The sequence below is a fragment of the Accipiter gentilis genome, chromosome Z (assembly GCF_929443795.1).
Source record: "Accipiter gentilis chromosome Z, bAccGen1.1, whole genome shotgun sequence".
Lineage (NCBI taxonomy): Eukaryota > Metazoa > Chordata > Aves > Accipitriformes > Accipitridae > Astur > Astur gentilis.
The window spans coordinates 29,393,244-29,416,330 of NC_064919.1; the positions used below are offsets into that span (position 1 = coordinate 29,393,244).

A 23,087-nucleotide genomic window follows, 5' to 3' on the forward strand; every position below is an offset into this window, starting at 1 on the left:
ACTAAAAATCTGAAGGGTTAACAGTGCCCTCCCGATGTCCAAATAAACAGCATGAATCAATGACTGTGCTGCATAAAGTGAAAAGAATTATTCAGCTTCTGATTCACTGTGTTCTTGGTACACACTAATTTCTTAGTACTTATAAACTTACTATAATCTAAGAATTAATGGCACTTGAGTGGTGGGAGAGGTGCTGATCTCATCCCTCTGGTGACCAGCAGTAGGACACGAGGAGATGGAATGGAGCTGCGTCAGGGGAAGTTCGGGTTGGACATTAGGAAAAGGTTCTTCAATGAGAGGGTGGTCAGTAGAACAGGCTTCCCAGGGAAGTGGTCACGGCACCAAGCCTGTCAGAGTTTAAGTAGGGTCTGGACAACACTCTTAGTCATATGGTTTAGTTTTAGGTAGTCCTGCAAGGAGCAGGGATTTGGACTCCATGGGTCCCTTCCAACTCAAGATATTCTAAAGCTAAATAGATTTCTACCTATAGCAGTATTTCACCCTATTCCATGATTTATATAACTGGACCACCAAGTGTAAAAATGCTGTGCCACTGTAGCAGCAATCATAGAAATACTTTTATTTTTGATTCTTGCACCTAATTCCATTATGATCAATGAAAATATTCTTCCCTGGGCATTCTAACAAACATCACATATCCCTTAAAGAAAAAGAACAGAATCAATTAAAGAACAAACAACTCGATACGTGATTTTCTTGCTTAAGCACTGTAAAGGACTACTATTTTCCTGGAGCAATTGGATGAACAATCTGCATAAGATACAGTGCAATGGGCACTCCAGGTAGAAAACTTATCAAGAATGCCCTCTCCATGATGCTGCAGTTGTCTTTGTTGCCTAAAAGACTTTTGGTTTGAGTTTAAACACTCAGCATGTAAACCTTGAAAGTATTGCTGGATTAAAATACGAACACAATAAACTCAGAGCAATGGCCACAAACAAAATCCAGGTTTTCCATCTACAAGAACTTGGACTATAAAACAAAGTCCTTGAGAACAATATGGCAATCCTATTGAAAGGAAAGGTCTTACTTTGTACATCAAAAAAAGTCAGTAAATCATTGAAACAGCACAAAATTACATGTGAACTACGCAAACAAAAAATGGAATTGGTCTCATCTTTGTCAGCTAGATGAAGGACAGGTCCTACAAAAGCACCATCTAAGAAAACACCACCTGCTTTACTGAGATATTTGGCCAAAGATGGTGTTGGATATCTAGATTACTATTCTAAGAAATAAATTCATTGCCATGGTTTATTTACATGTAACAGAGATTAGGCTATAAGGTCAGCAATGCAGCTATTAGGTTGATAGCTACATGATTAACTATTTAAAACCTTTTTTTTTTTTTTTGCAACTTTAAAGACTGTTTGAGAAAGATGTCAGCTACTGGAATTTCACTACACCCATGAACTCAAAATCTGACAGGACTTTCATAAGAACTATACTAAACAAATGAAGATGAAATTCCTGCTATGAAAAACTTCAAACCTAATTTAAAAGAAGACACTGCAAATAGGTATAAACAATTAAATGAAATTGAGAAGGAAGGACAGGTACAATGGTGATAACAATACGAGATTAGACAAAGCAGTGATGTGCACAGCTAAGAAACCATTTTTGGTGTTTTTCCTAGAAGACAGGCGGGGTGAACAGAGGTCAGCTGATACAACTGATGTGAATGCCTTTGTGTACTCTAGTTATATGCATTTACAGAATGAACATACTAAAGCCTTCTAGAAATAGAAAAGGACATATTCTACCTTTTCTATTTAACCTGGGTTCAGAAGTATTTTTTAAAAAAACTCCATTTAGAACCTTATACCCAAATGCCAAACTTTGAAAGTCAATGGCAGCAATTCCCATTGTAGTAGAAATAAACAGTAGATTCTTTGTCTTTAAACACAAAATAATTTTAGAAACAGTGTGGACTAAAAATAAGGATGACACGTATTTTATGAAAGTATGATTTACCCAATTAAGAATTAAAATAGTTAAGAACAGAGTATTAGGACTTATCAAGGATGCAATGGCTGAGATTTTATAACTTGTGTCATAACATCTACAAAGATTATTAGAAGTCTAGGTGTACTATTACTTTTGGCTCTTTTTTTAATCAAAGACTGTCAGCTGGAAATTATAGATGTATTAAAACAGTAGTGTGCTACTCATTATCTGAGCTGTTGCAGAACTCAGTCGTGCCTCTCTGTCTCAGTGGTATAATACGTCTACAAGTAGCAACTGCCCTGGTTAAACATCTTTCTTCCATGTTCTTTGTCATCCCTCTTCAATACTGATGTACTCTACATTGTATAGTTTAGAGACATGCTCCTAGGTAATCTGATGTGCCTTTATGATTTTAATCCTAAAAAAGAGCAAAGTTTTTTTTAAGAGAAAAAAAAAAACAAAGAAAAAATTTGCAAGACCCACTGCTTTGAAGAAGAAACGAGGGGGGGGTGGGGAGTGGTGGGGGCAGGGAGACAAAAGGGAACATTCAAAGTTTTGTATTTTTCATTTGTTTGTTATTGTTTGTATTGCCTTACATTAGCCACTTCAGATTGTCCCCCAAAGTAATGTGAAGGACTTCATTTCATTAATGAGAGATCCTGGCCAGCAGTTACTTTAACATGACAAGCCTATAGACGATCGGTACAGGTAAAGCATTGAATTGTTAAAATTCCATACTACTCACAGTGTAGTCTCATATCCCTTACCCTGTCCTACTGTTCCACCCTACTACCCACATTGTTTTTAAAGAATTTATCTCTTCTTCTTCCCTATCAAAATGTATTTTTCAAAAGCAGAGAAACCAGGAAACAAACCCACAAAATTACCCTAACTACAACCATTTCCAAAATGCTTCCAATAACTTCTTAAAAGGAAAAAAGCACGTTTAAAAAAAAAAAAAAAAATCAAGATTGTCTATTGGTTAAAATTTATTTGACAAATTCATGACATAAAGAACTATCACTATTTATTAAATAAGATAGTCTGGACTAAAAATCCAAGCCAGCATCCTCTCCTGATTACTGTAAACAGGGAGGGTATGTTCTAATCTTTGCATTACTACTCTCCTATCCTACCTTTTATGGTCTTTCTGTAAATAACTCCTATGAGGTATAGTCAGAGAAGAGATTGCTTGGCCAAATGGATAATGCAGTCAATCAATGTGGTCATTCTGAAGTCTTTACCATTACTGGCATGAAAACTCATCCTGGCATAATCACATTTGTTTCTGATGTACAAGCCAGGTTGTATTTAGCTAATAAGATAAAATGAGCAAATGAAAAAACAGCTATTGGATTCAACAAAACAGATTCTGTTGGCTTATCTCCAGTTGTCAATGTTCCTGACTTCAAACACAAGAAGAGTAGGAACATCCTGACACTAAAGCATTACAAAAGGCACACTGCAGAATCCACCCTAATTCTGTCCTGTTTTCTCTACCTCACCACAAGCAGGTCTGTGAGCATGAGTGTGCATATTTGATCCATCTTCAGAAGTAAATGATTATGTAGACTTCATCTTGTGTAAGAAACAAGCAGGGAGGAAAAAAAAGTGAGATCGGTCCACTAGGCTCAACCCCATCAATTCAGATGTTTCCAAAAAAAGTGAAAAGACAAGACTGATAGAACTTTAGATGTGCAACAGACTGCCTTTTGAAAGCATACTGGGGAGGGAGGAAGAGAAAAGCTCCGCACTTTTCCCTCCCATGCCCTGTCCCCTCCCCCCCTTTTCCTTTAAAGGAAGAATCTTTGTTATTAATAAGGGCCATTACTGACTAATAATTGCATCACGTCTCATAAATCTCTGGTATTGATATTCACTGTGCCAGGGTCCAGGTTCATGTAATTAACTAAACTGTACTTTTTACAGAATTTCACCCTAAGTTATTTTGAGGAATTACCCCAAGTAATTCACACAAATTTCTCCAGAGTTAGAGCAAGTTTTGGGGGATCTTGGGTCATGATCTCCATTTGGTTGTCATAGCAACAGTAAAGAAAGAGGTGCCAGTAATTTATGGGTGTCCAAACGCTCAAATTTCCTTCTCATTTTATGTATTTTTATCTTGTATGGTATACCCAAGCAAACTGAATATGAGAAGGGAAATTTTAACCAATGCATTCAAACTGAGAAACTAAAGTTATTGAATATGTAGGTATTACAAGTCACTGCTGACCTACTAGTAGAAGCTCAAGATAAGCAGTTTCAAAAAAAAAAAAAAAAAAAAAAAAAAAAAAGACTTGCAAATTCCACTAGACAAGAACCCCTCCATCCACAACCCTTCCACACTAACAATATCCATATATTGTTTTGGATACCAAATAACAACATCTTTTACCACTTTTTTGTGCCTTTAGTAATATTCATGAAGTTTCAAGTGTACATTTAAGAATTCAGCCAATGCTGTACCAAAATTAATTTACCAATGAAAAGTTTGTTCAGCCTCAAACTTAGTAGTAATTAATTAAAAAAACCAAACTAATATTTATGAACAAAATTACTTCAGATACAGTTTTAATTGCACTATAATTTTTTATCATTATTTTTTATTTGATTTGTAACAACCACAGATATTCACAGCAGCAAAACCATGTTACCGGCAGAGTAACCATGATTACCCCACATTCTTAATAATGCTTTCACAAAATAGCGTTCAATTTGCTTAACGGTTTGTAGCTGAAATTTAAAATTTTCAAAATGAGCTGGTCCCATCCCTTCTTGGAAGAAAAAACATACAGCTTCCCATTTAAATAATAAGTCCTAACATACTGCCAATTTGCTGTGCAGAGGGATAATTTTCTTATAATTACCTTAAGTATAAAAAAATTATTATAGAACTTTTCCCTGAGAAATGAAAAAGCCCTTCAGTCTTCCTCTCCACAGCTTTTAGATGTCCTCCACCCTTCCGCAGCACACCAAAATTACTTTTCACATGATATGTTAGTTGCATTTTTCCCTACTGTGCAATTGGAATAATTATTAAGAAAAAAACAGAGTATTTAAGTACCGCAGATATTGTTTCCCCCACTTATGAGAGGTGGTACTGTTCAAAAGTATCAACGTTTATTAACTGAGCTGGAGAACTATTATACCTCACTGATTTCCAGGTTTATATTGCTTGAATATACATTTCAGCACCCCTGTTCAAAAGGAGCACTTGGAACAGTTTCACATGAATGTTCATGTTTGCTACTTGTGCCAAAAGAACGCACAACTTCAGGGCAGATTCTGCACAGTTAGCACACTCCTAAGCCACATAAGGGGCTGGTTCTCATTGATTCACCCACAGGGCAGCTGCAGCTACAGCATGTAAGGCAAACTCCCACCCCCTCTTCCCCAAACCCCCAAAGTCACTACGAGTCTAGGACCTCATTGCAAAAAAATGCAGGTTTTTTGACAACCCTTCCCACAGCCTTGACAACATGAGATACATATGAATTTAATTTTATGCAACTAACCTACCAATACAAGGACAGATGTTAAACTTGACTCCAGCCATTTGCAAATCATTCCACTGAGAATTATGCCACCTCCACCATTATAAGGTGCTACCTATGCAAACCAGACAAAATAATTAGGGGTTTCTTTTCCCTCCTCCTCCTGTTGGATATGTGTACATATTTCTTCCATGAACCAGGTGAATATTTTACAGAGTTTAAGCTCTATGTTATCTGTATGCCCCTACATTAAGAGAATTCAGTGATTCCTACAGTGATCACTCCAAAACAACAACGCGAATGCTCATAATTAAGGTACAACCTTACTGGTAGTACCAAAAATTCATGTCAGTTTCAGGGAATACATACATATGGTTGGACTTCTTGGAATCCAAAGAGATTAATTTTCAGTATCTGTTTTCAATAAGAACTATCTGGGAAGCTGGATTATCAAAGACCTTGGAAAATAAAATTAAATACAACTGCCTACAGTGATGCTATGGAACAACTCAACTCAGCAGCAGTACTATTTCAGAAGGTCCCTTTCTTTTTCCAGCCTGGAGATATTTCTGACTAAACAACCAGTAACTCCAGCCCTTGCAGAACAATTCTTACATTACATGAAACTCCTGAGTGTCTGTCTACTGCAGGTCACACCGGTCATCAATTGTAAACAAAGAACTGGTTAGTTACATTAGACATCTTTGTGTTAGCTAGCTGTGACTCTAGATAAGAAATGTGACTGACATGTGTGCGTAACACCAAGAGAGAAAGAGGCCAGAAGAATTCTGTTTATGAGGTCTCCTGAAAGTACTAACCTGTGACCAAACGGTAAATTGAGAATTTGTAGCAATCCAGCTGAAACAAGATTTTCTTTTCACAAAAAATGTATGACAAAGAAGAGATAGCACAGAACATACTGCTCTAAAGATACTCTTTTGTTCTCTAGAATTTAACTCATTTACATCTTCTGCACTAATTTCTGTTCCTCCTTTTTTTTTTCTTCTCCTGCCTTTCCCACATAAATTGTTATACTTGAGAACTCAGGAACTGCAATTAGTCATAATCAAAACAGTGATATACCTCCAGAAAGCCCTTAATAAAGCATTTTAGCAATTTCATTTGTCCTCTTGCTCTTTGGTTTATTTTTGCATCTTTCATGAATAGAGATAAACTTGCAGATAGACCCTGGAAGCAGAAACATATATATATATCTCAGAGCATCTTGAGTTGGAAGGGACCCATAAGAATCATTGAGTCTAACTCCCAACTTACAGTCTTATATAAACATCAGTGTGGACAACTTGAACTCACAGCAGATCCACAGTTGCTAAATACATCTGTGCACAATTAGGGCCAAGAGGTACATGAAGAAGATAGTGAGCTAGAAGGAAGCCTCTACAGAAGAATTTCCTCTCTAAAGAGGATTTTTCCCTTCCATGTTCTTTCTGCCAAAAAAAATACACTAATGGCACTAGAGCTACAAAGCTGTTGGTTATCTCCTTCTGTGAACTGCAAGAGAACGATGATTGTCTTTTCTGCCATTGCTTCTTGCTGAGTATATCAGTGTTTAACTTGTCTAAATAGGAACAAAGTTTCCTGTACAGTTAGTGTGGGACACTGTGCAAGGAAGAAAGGAAATGAGAAGAAGGGCAAGTGAGGCCACGAAAGGAAAATAAAAGCTAGACTTAAAAGTATATAAGGCTAGTTATTGATTATTCTCACTTACCTTTTTAGGAATTAACTTGGCAAGTTGCTTTCTGTTGCTGTCTTCCTCTGTTCTTCGCCCAAATCTACACTAGACTGTACCATTTCAGTTTATTGAGTACACAAAGGCTGTTGGCTATAGGTACATGTGAATGTGAAAAGTAGTATGTCCTCTCTATTAACTACCACAGCCTTTTGTTGGTGGTGTTGGGTTTTAGTTTTCTTTTTTTTTAATAGGAATCTGAAGTGACTCATCCCTTCATATGTGTTTCCTAGATCTTCAGCTAATGGATCCTCAGGTAAAATCAATAAAACATAATTACAAATGTGCACCTGGATGAGCTGAGAGTACTTTTCACTCTTTCTGAAAAAGAAGTTTAGTATTTTGCTGCAGACAAATAAAATTTAGTAGAAACTATATTTCTGTTTTGCACTCATTTGAATGACACCACTTACTCTAAATTACATGTTCCAGAGGGGTGCTCCCTAATAACTGAAAACCTCATTTTCCCTTCAGTATTTTTTGAAAGTGCTATCTGCAACAATGAGTCATCATGTACTGCAGCACAATATCCTGCTCTTTCCAAGCATCTGCAGCCCTCTAAAAGAGACATAGGGTCTCTTAATGACATATATGATTCCCTGCATTGCAAACAAAACCCATTAATCATTGTTTCTCTTGTTTAATGAAACTACATGTGAAAATGACAGTAGATTCTCAGACTTTTATGCGAATCTTAAAAATGCTAACGTTAATGTTAAAAATCTTAATTATTGTCTTCATTTTTACTCACTTGGCTCATTAGAAGATAAGCATCTTCAAACCTGAAGGAGCATACCATTATAACCTGTTCACAGTAGCCTTCCTGGGGTATTTTAAGGGTTTAAAATACTGGGTCAAAAGTATTACCCTTATAAAATACTGGGTCAAAAGTATTACCCTTATAAAATACTTTTTGCTTGGTTTTGCTCAGCTTGCCAATGTTGCAGCAATGTTCAATTTAATGTATCTAAATTCACTGAGGCATCATCTGAGAGTTAGTGGAAACTGCAATTCTAAAGAAATGTATGTCTTACTAGCACAGCTGGAAATATTTCACTTTAATAAAACTCATATTCCTTGTTTTAATAAACTTCAGTAATTCAGTTTATGAAACCAACATTTTACAAATAAGATTAATCAGATGAAAATATTTTTCACTTATTTGAGATTACTTTTCTGTTTCCTACTTTTCTCTGGACATACATATACCTATAAAAGTTAGCCTGTTTTTTTTGTTCTTTTTATGGGAGTGGTATTGTAGACAAGGCTTTATTTTCCCAGCTTATTAAAAAAAAAAAGTGTCAAAAAGTGCTTTGGGTTTGTGTGGTGGGGTTTTGGTAGCAGGGCAGGGGCTGCAGGGGCAGCTCCTGTGAAAAGCTGCTAGAAGCTTCTCCGGCTCCAAGTTGGACCCACCTCTGGCCAAGGCCAAGCCCATCAGCAACAGTGGTAGTGTCTCTGGGATAACAGATTTAAAACCAGAAATCTGCAGCAAAGAGGGAAGTGGGATGTGAGAGAAACCCCTCTGCAGACAGCAAGGTCAGTGAAGAAGGAGGGTGAGGAGGTGCGCCGGAAGAGGGGATGCCCCTGCAGCTCATGGTGAGACAGCAGGCTGTCCCCATGGAGCCCATGGAGGGGAGAGGGGGAGCAGATGCCCACCTGCAGCCCCTGGAAAGCCCACATGGGAGCTGGGGGATGCCCCTGAAGATGGCCATGACTCCATGGGAAAGCCCATGCTGGAGCAGTCTGTGACTGAAGGACTGCAGCCTGTGGGAAGGACTCACGTTGGAGAAGTTTATGGAGAACTGTCTCCCATGGGAGGGACCCCATGCTGGAGCAGGGGAAGAGTGAGTCCTCCCCCTGAGGAAGAAGGAGCAGCAGAGACAATGGCTGATGAGCTGACCCCAACCTCCATCCCCTGTTCCTCTGCGTTGCCGGTGGGAGGAGGTAGAGAGAACCAGGAGTGGAGTTGAGCTGGGAAGGAGGGAGGGGTGGGGGGAAGGTGTTCTAAGATTTGGTTTTACTTCTCAGTATACTTGTTTTAATTTGATTTCTAGCAAATTAAACTGATTTTGTTTCTTCACCAAGTTGAGCCTGTCTTTTGCCCGTGACCGTATGTGGGGAGTGATCCCTCCCTGTCCTTGTCTTGACCCACAAACTTTTCTCTATATTTTCTCCTCATCCCACCTGGGCTGGGTGGGAGGAGTGAGCAAGGGGCTTTGTGGTGCTTTGTTACCAGCTGGGCTTAAACCACGACAAATAGAAAAACTGTATTCCTCTCACCTGCTTAGGTGTCACCCCAGGCATGCGAATGTCCAATGCAAAATCTGACAGACCAAGCGAAATCACCAGCCGGTCGCTTCCAAGGCATTCACTGGACAGAGATCTGGTGGTATCTTTATACCTTCAAAAGAAAGAAGGAAGATTTTTAAAAATACTGATTTTTGTTACATCTTTCTAAAAAGAAGGGTCTTCAGAACTAGTAAAGAAGTTTGACAGTGCTGAGTAACTCCAGGAGTGATCTGGAAATATCAGTCCTTCCTGAGCCGAGGAAAACATCTTAGTTATCAAGCACTTACTGAAGTAGTTCCTCGGAGCAATCAGACAGACTAGTTCAAAAAACATTAGCTGAAAACGAAATTTGTCATCTCATCTAAATAATTGTCTGAGGTACATGGATGTACAAATGGAGAACTAATTCACTAGAAAACCTCAAGCACTGTTAATCATTCACAACAGTTTTGGGTTTTTTTTAAGACTATGTACCTGATATATAATTCAATACAGATTAATTTTAAATAATGTGTAAAGGCAAAATTTTTAATTCCAACACCATATTTATAGCAACTCCTATTATAAGTAGCAAAGTAAAACAGTAAGTTTTACAACTTCACATGAATATCAAAGTCTGTACTGAATGCAATGTGTAAACAAATTGTAAAAAAAATGTAAGCACTGTAAGGAACTAAATGGTGAGACACCTGAAACATGATGCAACATTGATACAAATTTTGAACATGTACATTCATGTACATGAATACATAAATACAGAAGTGACATGATAACTACAGTGCCCAATATACCTCACAAACAGTAAACCACTTTTTTGGAGAGCTAGGATGCTACTTCTCTACACTAGCTTAAAGTTCACCTATGCAATTCTGCATTCAACATCCCCCCACCCCCACCCCGTTTCCCAGGACTGGCCTGTTTTAAGCTCATTGATGCTTTCTCGTTAAAACATCATTTTATGCTGCAAGCTGACTTGAGGAGCTGAAATGTATTTACTCCTTGTGTAGTCTCAAATACACCTGTGGTGTTATCTAAAAAGTTCTATTAATTGTTGTTTTATCATCCTAAATTCACATTTTATAGAGCAACCTATGGATAAAACAAGAGTTTCTGTCTTCAATATGACAAGAGAGCCTTTTCAAAATTGCAGAAAGAAAATTCAGAGTAAGCAAGCAAAACTGAACAAATACCATATACATTTTTATCTAGGACACGCTTTTTCATACTTCCATCATCATAAGTGACTGCATGCATTCAACATATAAGGTCTTCCTACATAACCCACCTCTTGAAGACAGAAAGTGGGCTTCTGAAACCCAAACAGATGTTTTGAAAAACCAAAAACAGTATTAGCAGGTTGTTAACGAGGCCAGCCATGTCCACCCTGCTGTTTCTGCCCTGATTAAGTGAGCAGAAAAAGGGCAGTGCCGTTCTACTGGCTGTGATGCTGACAATTAGGTGGCAGAAGGAGCAGTATCAATTCACCACTTCATTATTATGTGCTCTGTGGGCATCCTCCAGCTTCGCACAGATCATCTGTCTTGGAAGGTGATGCACTGTAAATCAAGAAGATAGATGATGCTATGTTGTCTTTATTATTAGCTGTAAAAATATGTTGAAGAATCTTCCCTTGCAGATAGATGACACTGTATTTCTGTCCACTTAAGGAGCTGAAAACTAGTAGCACTCCTGATGCTTTCTTCCCAGGTTGCGCAGTTAAATCTGCACGTTACTTATCAATCCACAGTGCCAGAGACTCCAAGTGGCATCACAGAAACCAGCATCAGTCATCCTTCAGAACCTGTAAAAATAGAAGCAGATAAAGCATGACTAACACATTACAGCATTAGTTCTCAGCAAATCCCTGTTGAGGCATTTTAATACATTAGTAAGTTCTTTCACAAGCTTTAGCCCAACCCAGCGAAGATTGCACCAAGTCTGTTGATTCCTCCTTTTCCTCCCCTTCTTTTCCTTCCCTCCCATCCATGCAGGGTCAGAAACTGACATATTTCATATTGATACACAAAACACACTTTCAAACTCATTTTACATGATAGGAAGAAATAAAAAGCCCTCAATATGCAAAAGGCAAAGCATGGAGTATTTCACAGATACTAACACTAATATAATGTGTTCTACGAGCAGCAAAAAAAAGCCTAACGCTGACATGACAAGAAAAAAGGTTTGTAAATTTTATCAACTATCACTAAATGCTTCTGCACATATTGCAGGCTGGGAGAATATTTTACTTTTAATACAACCTGTAATACACCATTATGTCATTAAGGTATCTGTTTCTCATGTACTTTAGTTACTTTTTATATCAATTTCAGAAAATTGATACAAATTATTTGAAATACTGCAACAAGAACTACTGAGATCAGACTGCTTTATATTAGTTGTATAATTTTCTATCCTTTCATATATTGAGGTTATATCAGCGTAAACTATTACTCTCCTCATTGCTTTTACTTCAGATGTTCTTACTTCTCATTTTAGTTTATGCAGCATTTTAATTTCAAAATTTTAAGTTTGTTTATAAGTATGCTAGAAAGTCACACCATGTGTACTGAAGACATCTAGTATTTTTCTCGAGCATTCCACTTCTGGCAGAAGAAAAATTTCAAGTCATAATGAAAATAAAAATCTTTAAAATGTATTATTTAGTAATTCTTTTAAGATCAATATTAATAGGAAAAACCTACCCAAACCCAACTGTCTCCCTGCCCCTGCAACACGTAGTCAAAATACTGCTATAAGAACAAAATAAAAAAGAAGAATTCTGACATGAAACATGATTAAATTCATGTGTTTTACAAAAAATCAATTCCATCTCAGGATACATGTACCAAAAAGGCTTCTTATGAAACAAAAGTGCTGATACATAGACTAAGAAGCCATGCTGACCACTTGCCTGTTGTTTAGCAGCTACACTAGATTTGCATTGAACTATTTGTAAGACTTAAAAACCTGATTACACTAATCATCATTAAACTTGCATATTTTATTCATTGAAGGATTACACAAAAGATTCAGTCACAAACAACCAAAAACAGACTTCATCTTAGTTTTCAGCTCGCCAAAAACATGCCAAAGCTGTCCAAAATCATTCATGCAAGCAACGATACAAGCCTAATTCCTTTTTTCAATGTAAATTTCCATGTCTTCACTTCTGTGATCTAAATCATCTTCACTAGTGAACTATGGAAAGCTGCAACGTATTTAAAGGTCTGTGCTATGATGAAAATCAAAAATCATTTAAAAAAAAAAAAGACAAGTGTGATATGCTTCACAAAAAGTTAAGAACTATAAAAAGAGAAGGCTTCATTACTTTTAACCTTAAGGTATAATTATGCAACAATAACTGCTCAGCATCTTTGTTAGCTGTCTGGCTGGAAGTTCTAGTACTTTTTTTATTTGTATAAGCCAAGAAATGATTATTTTAAGAAGAGAGATGGAAGAAATACCCTGGATTTTAACATACACAGAATTACAACATTCTGACTTAATTTTCTGGAATCTGGAAAGATATTTTCCAGTCACTAAAAATAAAAACAAATGCTTAATTTTTGCCAGCTTTCAGAAGTCTGAGATTGGTTACATCAAGTCTGTTACAAACATCTACCTGGTATACAAATTAATAAAAGAAAGCTACTGAGAAATGTGATTATTAATAGTCCCTCTGCATCTGAAATATGAGGGTTTCTTTGCAGTAGGTTTCAATTCTCACTGCACAGTTAAGCACGGTAACAGCAAAAATCACCAGAACACACCTTAATGTTACAGAGGAACATCTGACGATTCATGGCTTTTAGAATGCTGACCACAAGAGAGGTGAAAAAAAAAAAAGAATCATAATCTGGAATTATCTAAAAAAGCAAAGAAATTAAATCTGCAGTGAGATCAATACATGTGTGCCTAACATCTGCACATTCTACTTAAAAAAGTGGGACAATTTAATACAGAAGCTTTGTTTTTAACTAGTTTCATCAACTGGATAGATATAAAATGGGTAAGAGTTTAATGCCCCTGGTACTTAAGATTAGACTTCCGCACAACCAAATTTTACATTTGGGAGAAAAGAAGAAAAAGAAGGGAAAAAAAAGGTAGCATTATCCTGAAGAGATTTCAATGTAATTTTAAGTATGACGCAATACATAAGAATACCAGAGAACAAGGAAAAAAATTGAGGATGAGAGATTCAATAGTAAGGTTACATAGTTACTTATGTGGACATCTTGATACCACTGTTTTCCTTTTAATTTGGGGTAAGAGATCCCAAAGGAACAGAAAAAGTGAACTAAAAAAGACATAATTAATGACAAAGACTAGAGTGAGAGGAGAGAAAGGGAGATGAAAATTAGATTGGGCAATATAAGTACATTATTTTATCCCACATGCCTTACCCAGACATAGCAGAAAACAATTATATAAAACAAGGGAGTGAAGAAAAACAAAACAGCCAACAGCAACTAGCATGAAGACATCTTACTAAATAGGCTGAGGGGGGGGAAAAAAAGAAAAGAAAAAAAAGTGGCCAAGAAGGTGGAATTCAAAATACAATTCAAAATAGCATGCAAAATGAAGTAACTATATTACAATGTGTTGTTATACAAATTAAACAGTGAGTCTTTTAAAAGAATACGAATTTAATGATCCATTTCCAAAAATCAACTACAGAAAAAGAAAGCTCTGTATTAACCACAGGTTCACAAAGCTCATTATAATAATTTCTCATTTTCAGTTTAGTCACTAGAACTTCTTATATACAGTACCAAGTGAACAAGACAGAAGCAGGAACCTCACTTTCAACCGCTAACCTTCAAAGAGAAAAAAAAAAAAAGATGGTCATAGCTTATGGGGATTGATATGAAAGTCTGTCACAGGTGATAATTTCTCGTAACTGAAACCCTTTTCTTGTTTCTTATGCATTGCAATCATGGAATTGAGCAAGGATTACCTAAGTTCTGTTTTCAGCTAGAGCAGAGAGTCCACATTTCATCTTAGACAAAACTTTAAAGCTTAAGCAACAATTGTGTACACAAACAATAGCCAGTTCAACAAACGAACTGAAACTAGGCCTCCAAGTCGAAGCACTTTGCTTCCAGTAACACAGGAAAAACCAGTATGTTGTGGGATCAGCTTAGGGATTCATTAATGCACTAAATACAGCCACTTATGGCACTTTGGTCAAAGATGCACACAAAAAGAATTTGGCAAGAAGCTGTCAAATTAGACAACCTCTTGAGCCTCAACATCAGTAAAAAAAATCTCACAAAACAGTTACGTATTGTCCTGGGTTCAGCTGGGATAGAGTTAACTTTTACAGGAACCTGGGAGGTGGGGGCATAGCCGGGGCAGCTGACCTGGACTAGCCAAGGAGCTATTCCATACCATGGGACATCCTGCCCAGTATATAACTGGGGAGCGGGCCGGGGGGTGGTCTCTGTTTTCGGTGGGGGAAGTGGCGGAGCGTCGGGTCCCGGGTGGTGAGCAGTTGCACTGTGCATCACTCCTTTTGTATACTTTTTCATTAGTGCCGTTGTTGTTGTTGTAATCTCTTTGTGTTTGTCCCAGTAAACTGCCTTTATCTCAACCCTCGAGGTTCCAGGTTTTTTTTTCTTTTCTCTCCTCCGTCTCCTCCCCATCCCACCGGAGGGGGGCGGAGGAGTGAGCGAGCGGCTGCGTGGTCCTTTGTTACCGGCCGGGCTGAAACCACGACAGGTATCTAGGCGTTGCAAGAGCAATTATCAGAAACAAAGATGTATACTACTGATGACACCAGGCTGGGAGGAGTGGGTGATACACCAGAGGGTCATGCTGCCATCCAGAGGGACCTCAACAGGCTGGAGAAATGGCCTAACAGCAACCGCACAGAGCTCAACAAGGGGAAGGAAGTGCAAAGTCCTGCGCCTGGAGAGGAACAACCCCAGCCACCAGTACATGCTGGGGACCACCCAGCTGGAAAGCAGCTTGGCAGAAAAGGCCTCGGAGGTCCTTGTGAACACCAGGCTGCACATGAGCCAGCAATGTGTCCTTGCTGCAAAGAAGGCTAATGGTATCCTCGGCTGTGTTAGCCAAAGTACTGTAAGCAGGTCACGGGAGGTGATCCTTCCCCTCTACTCAGCACTGGTGAGGCCACACCTGCAGCATTGTGTCCAGTTCTGGGTTTCCCAGTACAAGGGAGACATGGACATACTGGAGAAAACCCAAGGAAGGGCCATGAAGATGATGAAGGCACTGGAGCATCTCTCTTAAGAGGAAAGGCTGAGAGAGCTGGAACTGTTCAGCCTGGAGAAGAAAAGGCTCACAGGCACCTCAGAGCGTGCAAAGAGGATGAAGCCAAGTGACAGACTGTTTAGTATCTTTATCAATGATCTGGATGAGGGCACCAAGCCCACCCTCACCAAGTCTGCAGCTGACACCAAGCTGGGCGGGAGTACTGATCTGCTTGAGGGAACGAAGGCTTTACAGAGGGGTGTGGACAGGCTGCATTGATGGGCCAAGGCCAATTTTATGAGGTTCAACAAGGCCAAATGCCGGGCCCTGCACCTGGGTCACAAAAAAAACATGCAATGCTACAGGCTTGGGGAATGGTGGCTGGAAAGCTGCCCGGCAGAAAAAGACCGTGGGGTGCTGGTCAACAGCCAGCTGAATATGAGCCAGCAGTGTGCCCAGATGGCCAAGAAGGCCAATGGCATCCTGGCCTGTATCAGAAATAGTGTGGCCAGCAGGACTAGGGAAGTGATTGTCCGTTGGTACTTAGCACTGGTGAGGCCTCACCTTGAATACTGTGTTCGGTTTTGGGCCTCTCACTACAACCTTATTGCTCTCTACAACTACCTTAAAGGAGGTTGTAGTGAGGTGGGTCTCTTCTCTCAAGTAACAAGTGATAGGACAAGAGGAAACAGCCTTAAGTGGCGTCAGGGGAGGTTTCGATTGCATATTAGGAAAAATTTCTTCACCAAAAGGGTTATCAAACATTGAAACAGGCTGCTCAGGGAACTGCTTGTCACCATCTGTCGTGGTTTCAGCCCAGCCCGTAACAAAGCACCACGCAGCTGCTTGCTCACTCCACCCTGCCAGCCATGGTGGTATAAGGAGAAATATAAAGGCAGGTTTTTGGGTCAAGATAAGGACTGGGAGGGATCACTCACCACTTATGGTCATGGGCAAAAGACAGGCTCAACTTAGCAAAGAAATAAAATCAATTTAATTTACTTGTCTCTGTTGCTCCTTCCTCCTCAGGGGGAGGAATCCTCACTCGTCCCCTGCTCTAGCATGGAGTCCCTCCCACAGGAGACACTTCTTCACAAACTTCTCCAACGTGGGTCCTTTCCGTAGGCTGCAGTTCCTCACAAACTTCCCTGGCATGGGCCCTTTCTGTGGGCCAGTCTTCAGTCACAAAATCCTGCAGCTCTGGCTTTCCCATGGAGTCATGGCCATCTTTGGGAGCCTCCACTCTACCATTCATCTCCATGGGCTGCAGGGCAATAGCCTGCCGTCTCACCACAGGCTGCAGGGGCATAACCTCCTCCCCCTCCTTCTTCACTGACCTTGCTGTCTGCAGAGATGTTCCTCTCACATTCCAATCTCCCTACTCACTACCGGTTTCCCTTAAAGCTGTTCTCCCAGAGGCACTACCACTGTCACTGATGGGCTCGGCCTTGGCCAGAGGCGGGTCTGACTTGGAGCCGGGGATGCTTCTGGCAGCTTCTCACAGGAACCACTCCTGCAGCCCCTCCCCTGCTACCAAAAAACCCCACACCACGCAAACCCATAACACCATCCCTGGAGGTATTTAAAAGAAGTGTAGATGTGGCACTTAGGTACATGATTTAGTGGTGGACTTTGCAGTGTTAGGTTAACAGTTGGCCTCGATGATCTTAAGGGTTTTTTCCAACCTAAATAATTCTATGATTCTATTCTATGACAGGACCAGAGTCAATGGGCCCAAACTGAAATACAGGAGGTTCCCTCTGGGCATCAGGAAACACTTTTTCATTGTGAGGGTGACAGAGCACTGGGACAGATTGCACAGAGAGGTTGTGGAGTCTACATTGCTTGAGATACTCAAGAGCCATCTGGACATGGCCCTGGGCACTCAGCTGTAGGTGGCCATGCTTCAGCAGGGGCGGATGGACCAGATGACCTCTGGAGGTCCCTTAATCTCAACCATTCCATGAGTCTGTGACAATAAATTCTTTCAACCTTTAAAAACAATACATAAGGCCAGTTCAGTATCACAATTAAAAGTAGCAAACCAATTTGAGAGAAATAGATGGCAGGTGATGTGGATAAGGGGTTACAACCATGCAAGTTCTAGCATTCTCCATGATATGAAGAAGTTAAAAGGCACCAAGGATTTTCCTTTTGGATTGTGGTGGCAGATGATGAGAACTTTCTATGTCCAAACTCAGATTTCTTAGTTACTTTTACAACTCCACTGTCCACACAGTGCAATGAATGGGTATCAAAATGCTGGGAAAGCCAAGAAAATTCTCCTCAGGTAAGCTGCTTTTACAGCTTAAAATTCTTTGGCCACCAATGAAACCATGATTACAGAAAACAGGGCCTATGTAACTTTTAATGCAGTGTATGGTCACACAAATATAGCCCTATATTTAGAGGTTTTGGTTTTTATTAAGTATCAAAAATGTCATGACTTCTGTGTCATGTTTTTACCAAACTTTTTGGATTAAATAATACATTTATCACCTTAGAAAATTCTTCCTTAAAGCTTAGTTACATTGTTTGTGGAGAACTGTTTACTTTCCTTGTAGCATTTTTTTTACATAGTTTTACAGAAAAACATTTAGAACATGACTATAAATCATCCAAAAACTAAGGAGTTTTTTTTAGCATAGAAGCTGCTACTTCAAACTAGACTTCATTGGCCTGTTCCTCCAAAAAGAGTTAAAGATAATTTTTCACCATATACCTAAACCATTATAATTGTAGGCTGCCTTGTATTTTCCTCCTCCTCTTGCTCTGCATTGGTTCAGGAAGCTGATGCCCTCCCCACTGCCTACCCCAGTGGTGTGTTAATTATTGATCGGATCAACCAGTCAATGTGCCAGCAGGCAGCTGCTGTATTTCTATCCCAAAAGAAATGGTGTGAGCATGTAGCTGGGGCTGGAAAGGAACCCCCTGTTTTGGCAGCAATCCACACCAGATTTGGTGTAATAGTAAAGACACTTTTTTTAAATGAGAATTTTAAATTGTCAAATATAGTTTGCTTCTTGGTTTAACTTAGATTTTACAAATTCCTATCTTCTGCTACTGAAACATTTTTCAGATATGGATACCAAAGGAAAAAAAGAGGAAAACGATTGCTCTTACTGTTGTTTTTATGAACAAAGTTTCCTAAAATTTGATCTGCTGAGCATAAGTATGGTGCATATTTTTAAAAGAAATATTTCATGATGATAGGAAACCTATTGTCCACTCCATCAGAGAAAGCACAGTATTTATACATTGAATAAAGAACTGTGACTTGAATTTTTTTGTATGTATTACAACAGTGAAATTGGATGCTTTCTAAATGGATTTACTCTTTGCATGCTTTCTGAATATATTGAAATTGGACAATGTATTTTTTTTTCTATTTGACTAGCAGTATTAAATGAAAATTCGTGTTTAGCAGTGCTTAAAAGGACAGTTTATAAGGGCAACATGATTTATGAAAACAGCTGAATATGTGAATATCTAAACTTATTTTGAGGGATTTTGCTGACCTGTTAATCATTTATGTACTCTTTGTTAAATGAATCTTTTTTTACAGGTTTCCTACTGGGAAAGTAAGTTCTACTTACTATCTGAAGATAGGCTATCTGTACTGAGAAAATCAATAAAGCAAAATCATTCAAATCCTTTCTCAGTTCAGGAGGTATGGAGACCTTTACCTACTAGACAGTTTTCTTTTGAAATAAATTGAAGTTTTATACAGCAAAGAAACAGACGATGAAGAACTGTCATTTACACCCTGCCTTTTCCCTTTTGGAGATCAACAGGTTCACAACATGACTTGCGGGGTCCTAACTACTCTAAGGAGTGAGAATTGCAAAGATATCATAAACCCTATCACCTCAAACCATAAGCAAACCCTGTTCACTGAACAATAAAGGCAACATTCAAATTGTACTTAGTAGGCAACTCATACAGCCATTGTAGTCATGGAAATCAGAAACAAAAGGATGTAAGAAAACAGTTTATCAGATGTGTTTATGCAAAGAAAGAACAAGGACATTACTTCCAGGGGGATTAGGCAAAAAAAAGCTTAGCATCCTCTACTAATTTATAGAATAAATAGAAATTAAAACAAGCCTCAGAGCTCTTTTGTGAGCATCAGGAAATGCATGAGGAAAAACAGAAAAAACAAGAGAAGCAAACCCAGCACAAATCCAGGTGTCAAAATTGCTGTCATCCCAGGCTCCAAGCTCTGCCCACAGCTGCTGTCCTCAAGTGTCTCCAAGATGACTGAAAGAGGTACACTTCAAAGCCTAAGCAGACCTGATTTTGTCAGATCAACTTCTAGAATAATTTTCTAAACAGTGAAAACAGAAGAAAATGTGTACTAAAAAAAAAGATGCAAAAAAGTTTTAACTGCTATTTCACAATGTGATCTTAGCAAGCAGCCTTTGCTTAAAACTTGCTTATCTGCCAACAAGTAGAACTGTCCTAGGACTACGTACCCAGTCACATTTTCTCCCCTTTCCTAAAGTAAGACAGACAAATACCACTCCTCAAAACAATGCACACTCTCAGGTGTGAGACAAAGAAATAACTGAAAAAGAAGGAAAATTAATACCACATAATCCAGAGGTCCAAGCCTGTGTGTTTCAGACCAAAATAAAACTAATTTTCTTGGAAATCCTGGAAACTTAAATCAATTTCTGAATTGTAAGCTGAGATTTTCAAAATGTGATACACAACTCAAGGTAAGATTTTTAGTAATTTTCTCCATCACCATACTGTAAACTATTAGCTATAAACTTGTTTAAGAATGAGGAACTGTACTTTTGATAGAACAGAAATATATGTAAGCAAACCACCACACAAAATCCCTTCTTGCTCATATTAATATAAATGTCCTTACCTTACTAAAAGACCAGAAGATTTCAAGCACAAACCCACTTTTATAACCTGATTTTTCATTCTTGCACATCCACAGACTAGAAAACCCTACAGTCAAACATCAGGAAAATTGCATGTCTTTTTGGAAAGTCTAAGAATGAAAGGCTTTTAATTTTTTTTCCCCCATCATCTTTTAGAATTAAGAACAGTCACAATTTGCTAACTCAATAATCATTACTAAATTGATAACAAAATCTTTTATAACTCTGAAACATAAACTCATGCAACTGCTTGAAACACTCCCTACTAAAACAGTGAAACATCCTTTTCTTCTTGTGGGAGTCACAGACATTTTTCAGACGTTTGAAGACCAGAAAGAGCATGTGTTAGTTCTCCCATTCTGTATTTTAATTGCATTTGAAAAGCATTTTATTCACAACAAATCACCTTGTAATCCTTCTGCTTTGACACGTGTCCTGGGTTCAGCTAGGATAAAGCTAAATTTTCACAAGAAGCTAGGAGGGGACACAGCCAGGATAGCTGACCTGAACTAGCCAAGGGAATATTCAATGCCATACAATGTCATGCTCAGTATATAAACAGGGGAGCTGGCCAGGGTGAACAGGGATTGCAGCTCCGGAGCGGTCTGAGCATTGGGTTCCAGGTGGTAAGCAATTGCATTGTGCATCACTCTCCTCATATATTCTTTTATTAGTATTATTGTTGTTACTTTTTCTCTCCTTGTGTTGTCCTTTCTTATCTCAACCTGTGAGTTTTTTACCTTCTTTCTTCCAATTCTCCTCCCCATCCCACTGGAAGCAAGAGTGGGGAGGAGTGAGCGAGTGGTGCTTAGCTACCGGCTGGGCCTAAACCACGACAGTCCTTTTCAGCGCCCAACATGGGGCACAAGGGGTTGAGATAAGGACAGATCTGACCAGAGCATGTTAAAACAAATTTGTTATATGCATTTCTTATATTAGTTAAATAGTCACTGGTCACAATGTTAGTGCATTTGTTCACATGGTAGTGTTAAGTAAATTCTTATATGCACTATGCATTCCCTGTGGTAATGTTTATCACCTCTGAGAGAGGGATCAGGACTATCATTTTGCTGCACTGGGTCATGTTGACTTATGATTTGATTACATCACTGGTCCTGAGGTTAAGCTGCTATTTGTATGTGGCATTGTGTCACGCCCACACCTCGGGTGCCTTCTTGCAGAATTTGTTACTAATCGCACCCAATCTATGGGGAAGATGGGGGGGATAATTTCTCCTGTTCTTTCACCTCCCCTTTCTCCTTCAGGCTGATTACAACAGCTTTTGAGAATTTTGAATATCCTTGGGATGTTCGAGCCAGCATCCTCTTATTGCTATGTCTCCTGAATGCATCTCAGGTCTTGCTTAGGGTTACACAAAGATTTTCAAGAATACCACGCAGAGATCTCCCTCAAGGCTGGATAGTCATGAGTAGCATGGCATGTGGGAGAATATGGGCAGGTATCTAGAGAAATTCTCACCTCTGATGGTTTGGAACTTCACTCCTGAACAACTAAAGGACCCTGAAGCACTAGAGTATTTAAAAGAAAAATGCTGTGGCTATTCCAAAGAGGCACAACTTACTGCACTGTGCTGGGCCCTGGCCAGTATCTACCAAACACTGCTTGATATTATGCAAACCCTCAGGGGGAAGGGAGGGAAAACAGACCAACAGGCACTGCAGCTATTCCAACCCTCGTGACAAGCACTGCAGCTACCCCAGTCCCGGCGACAGGCACTGCAGCTGAACCAGAGAACCAACCTGTGCTGGTATCAGTCACCCCCACACAGAAGAAGAAACACACAAAAAAATCAGTTCTCTTAGTGAGGGATGAAGGTGAGCCAGGGTCAAGAGAACAGAAGGAAGAGGCAGAACCCGAAATAATCAGTTGATCTCTATCCCTGAGTGAGCTGCGAGATATGTGAAAAGATTTTGGCTGCCATCCAGGTGAGCACATTATTACATGGCTGCTCTGATACTGGGATAATGGGGCCAGTAGTTTGGAATTACAAGGTAGGGAAGCCAAGCTGCTAGGATCCCTATCTAGGGAGGGGGGCATTGACAAGGCAATCGGAAAAAAGACACAAGTCCTCAGCCTCTCTGGACACAACTTCTGTGAGGCTTGAAGGAAAGGTACCCCCTTCAAGGAAGATGTTACATGTCACCCAGGCAGGTGGACTACCATGGAGAGAGGCATCCAGTACCTGAGAGAATTAGCCGTGCTGGAGGTGATTTATAATGATCCATATAATGAGCAGTTACCCACACATCCAGATGGAAGTCCAGTGTACACAACCCATGTGGCAGAAGTTTCTACAAAGTGCACCACCAACCTATGCCAACTCATTGGCAGTAATGTCCCGGAAAGGTCAGGGAAAAGCAGTGGATGAAGTGGCTGGCCAGCTCCAGCAATAGGAAGGAATCCTCCCTACAGGCCTGGGTCTTGGCTGTGGAGAAACTGCCAGACAGG

The 23,087-nt window shown here is 39.4% G+C and overlaps 1 protein-coding gene across 5 annotated transcripts in view; it reads right to left on the bottom strand.

The window, feature by feature from the left end:
• The window catches only part of PAM (peptidylglycine alpha-amidating monooxygenase), a 151,205-nt gene that overhangs the window by 70,011 nt on the left and 58,107 nt on the right, over positions 1–23,087 (bottom strand). For all 5 annotated transcript variants that reach the window (XM_049796313.1, XM_049796314.1, XM_049796317.1 and 2 more), the window contains 2 exons: positions 10,787–11,302; positions 9,493–9,613 (listed from right to left, as the gene is read on the bottom strand). In XM_049796313.1, coding sequence (XP_049652270.1) covers positions 9,493–9,613; positions 10,787–10,878 — 213 coding nt within the window. In that variant the 5' untranslated portion in view covers positions 10,879–11,302. The remainder of the gene's footprint in view (positions 1–9,492; positions 9,614–10,786; positions 11,303–23,087) is intronic.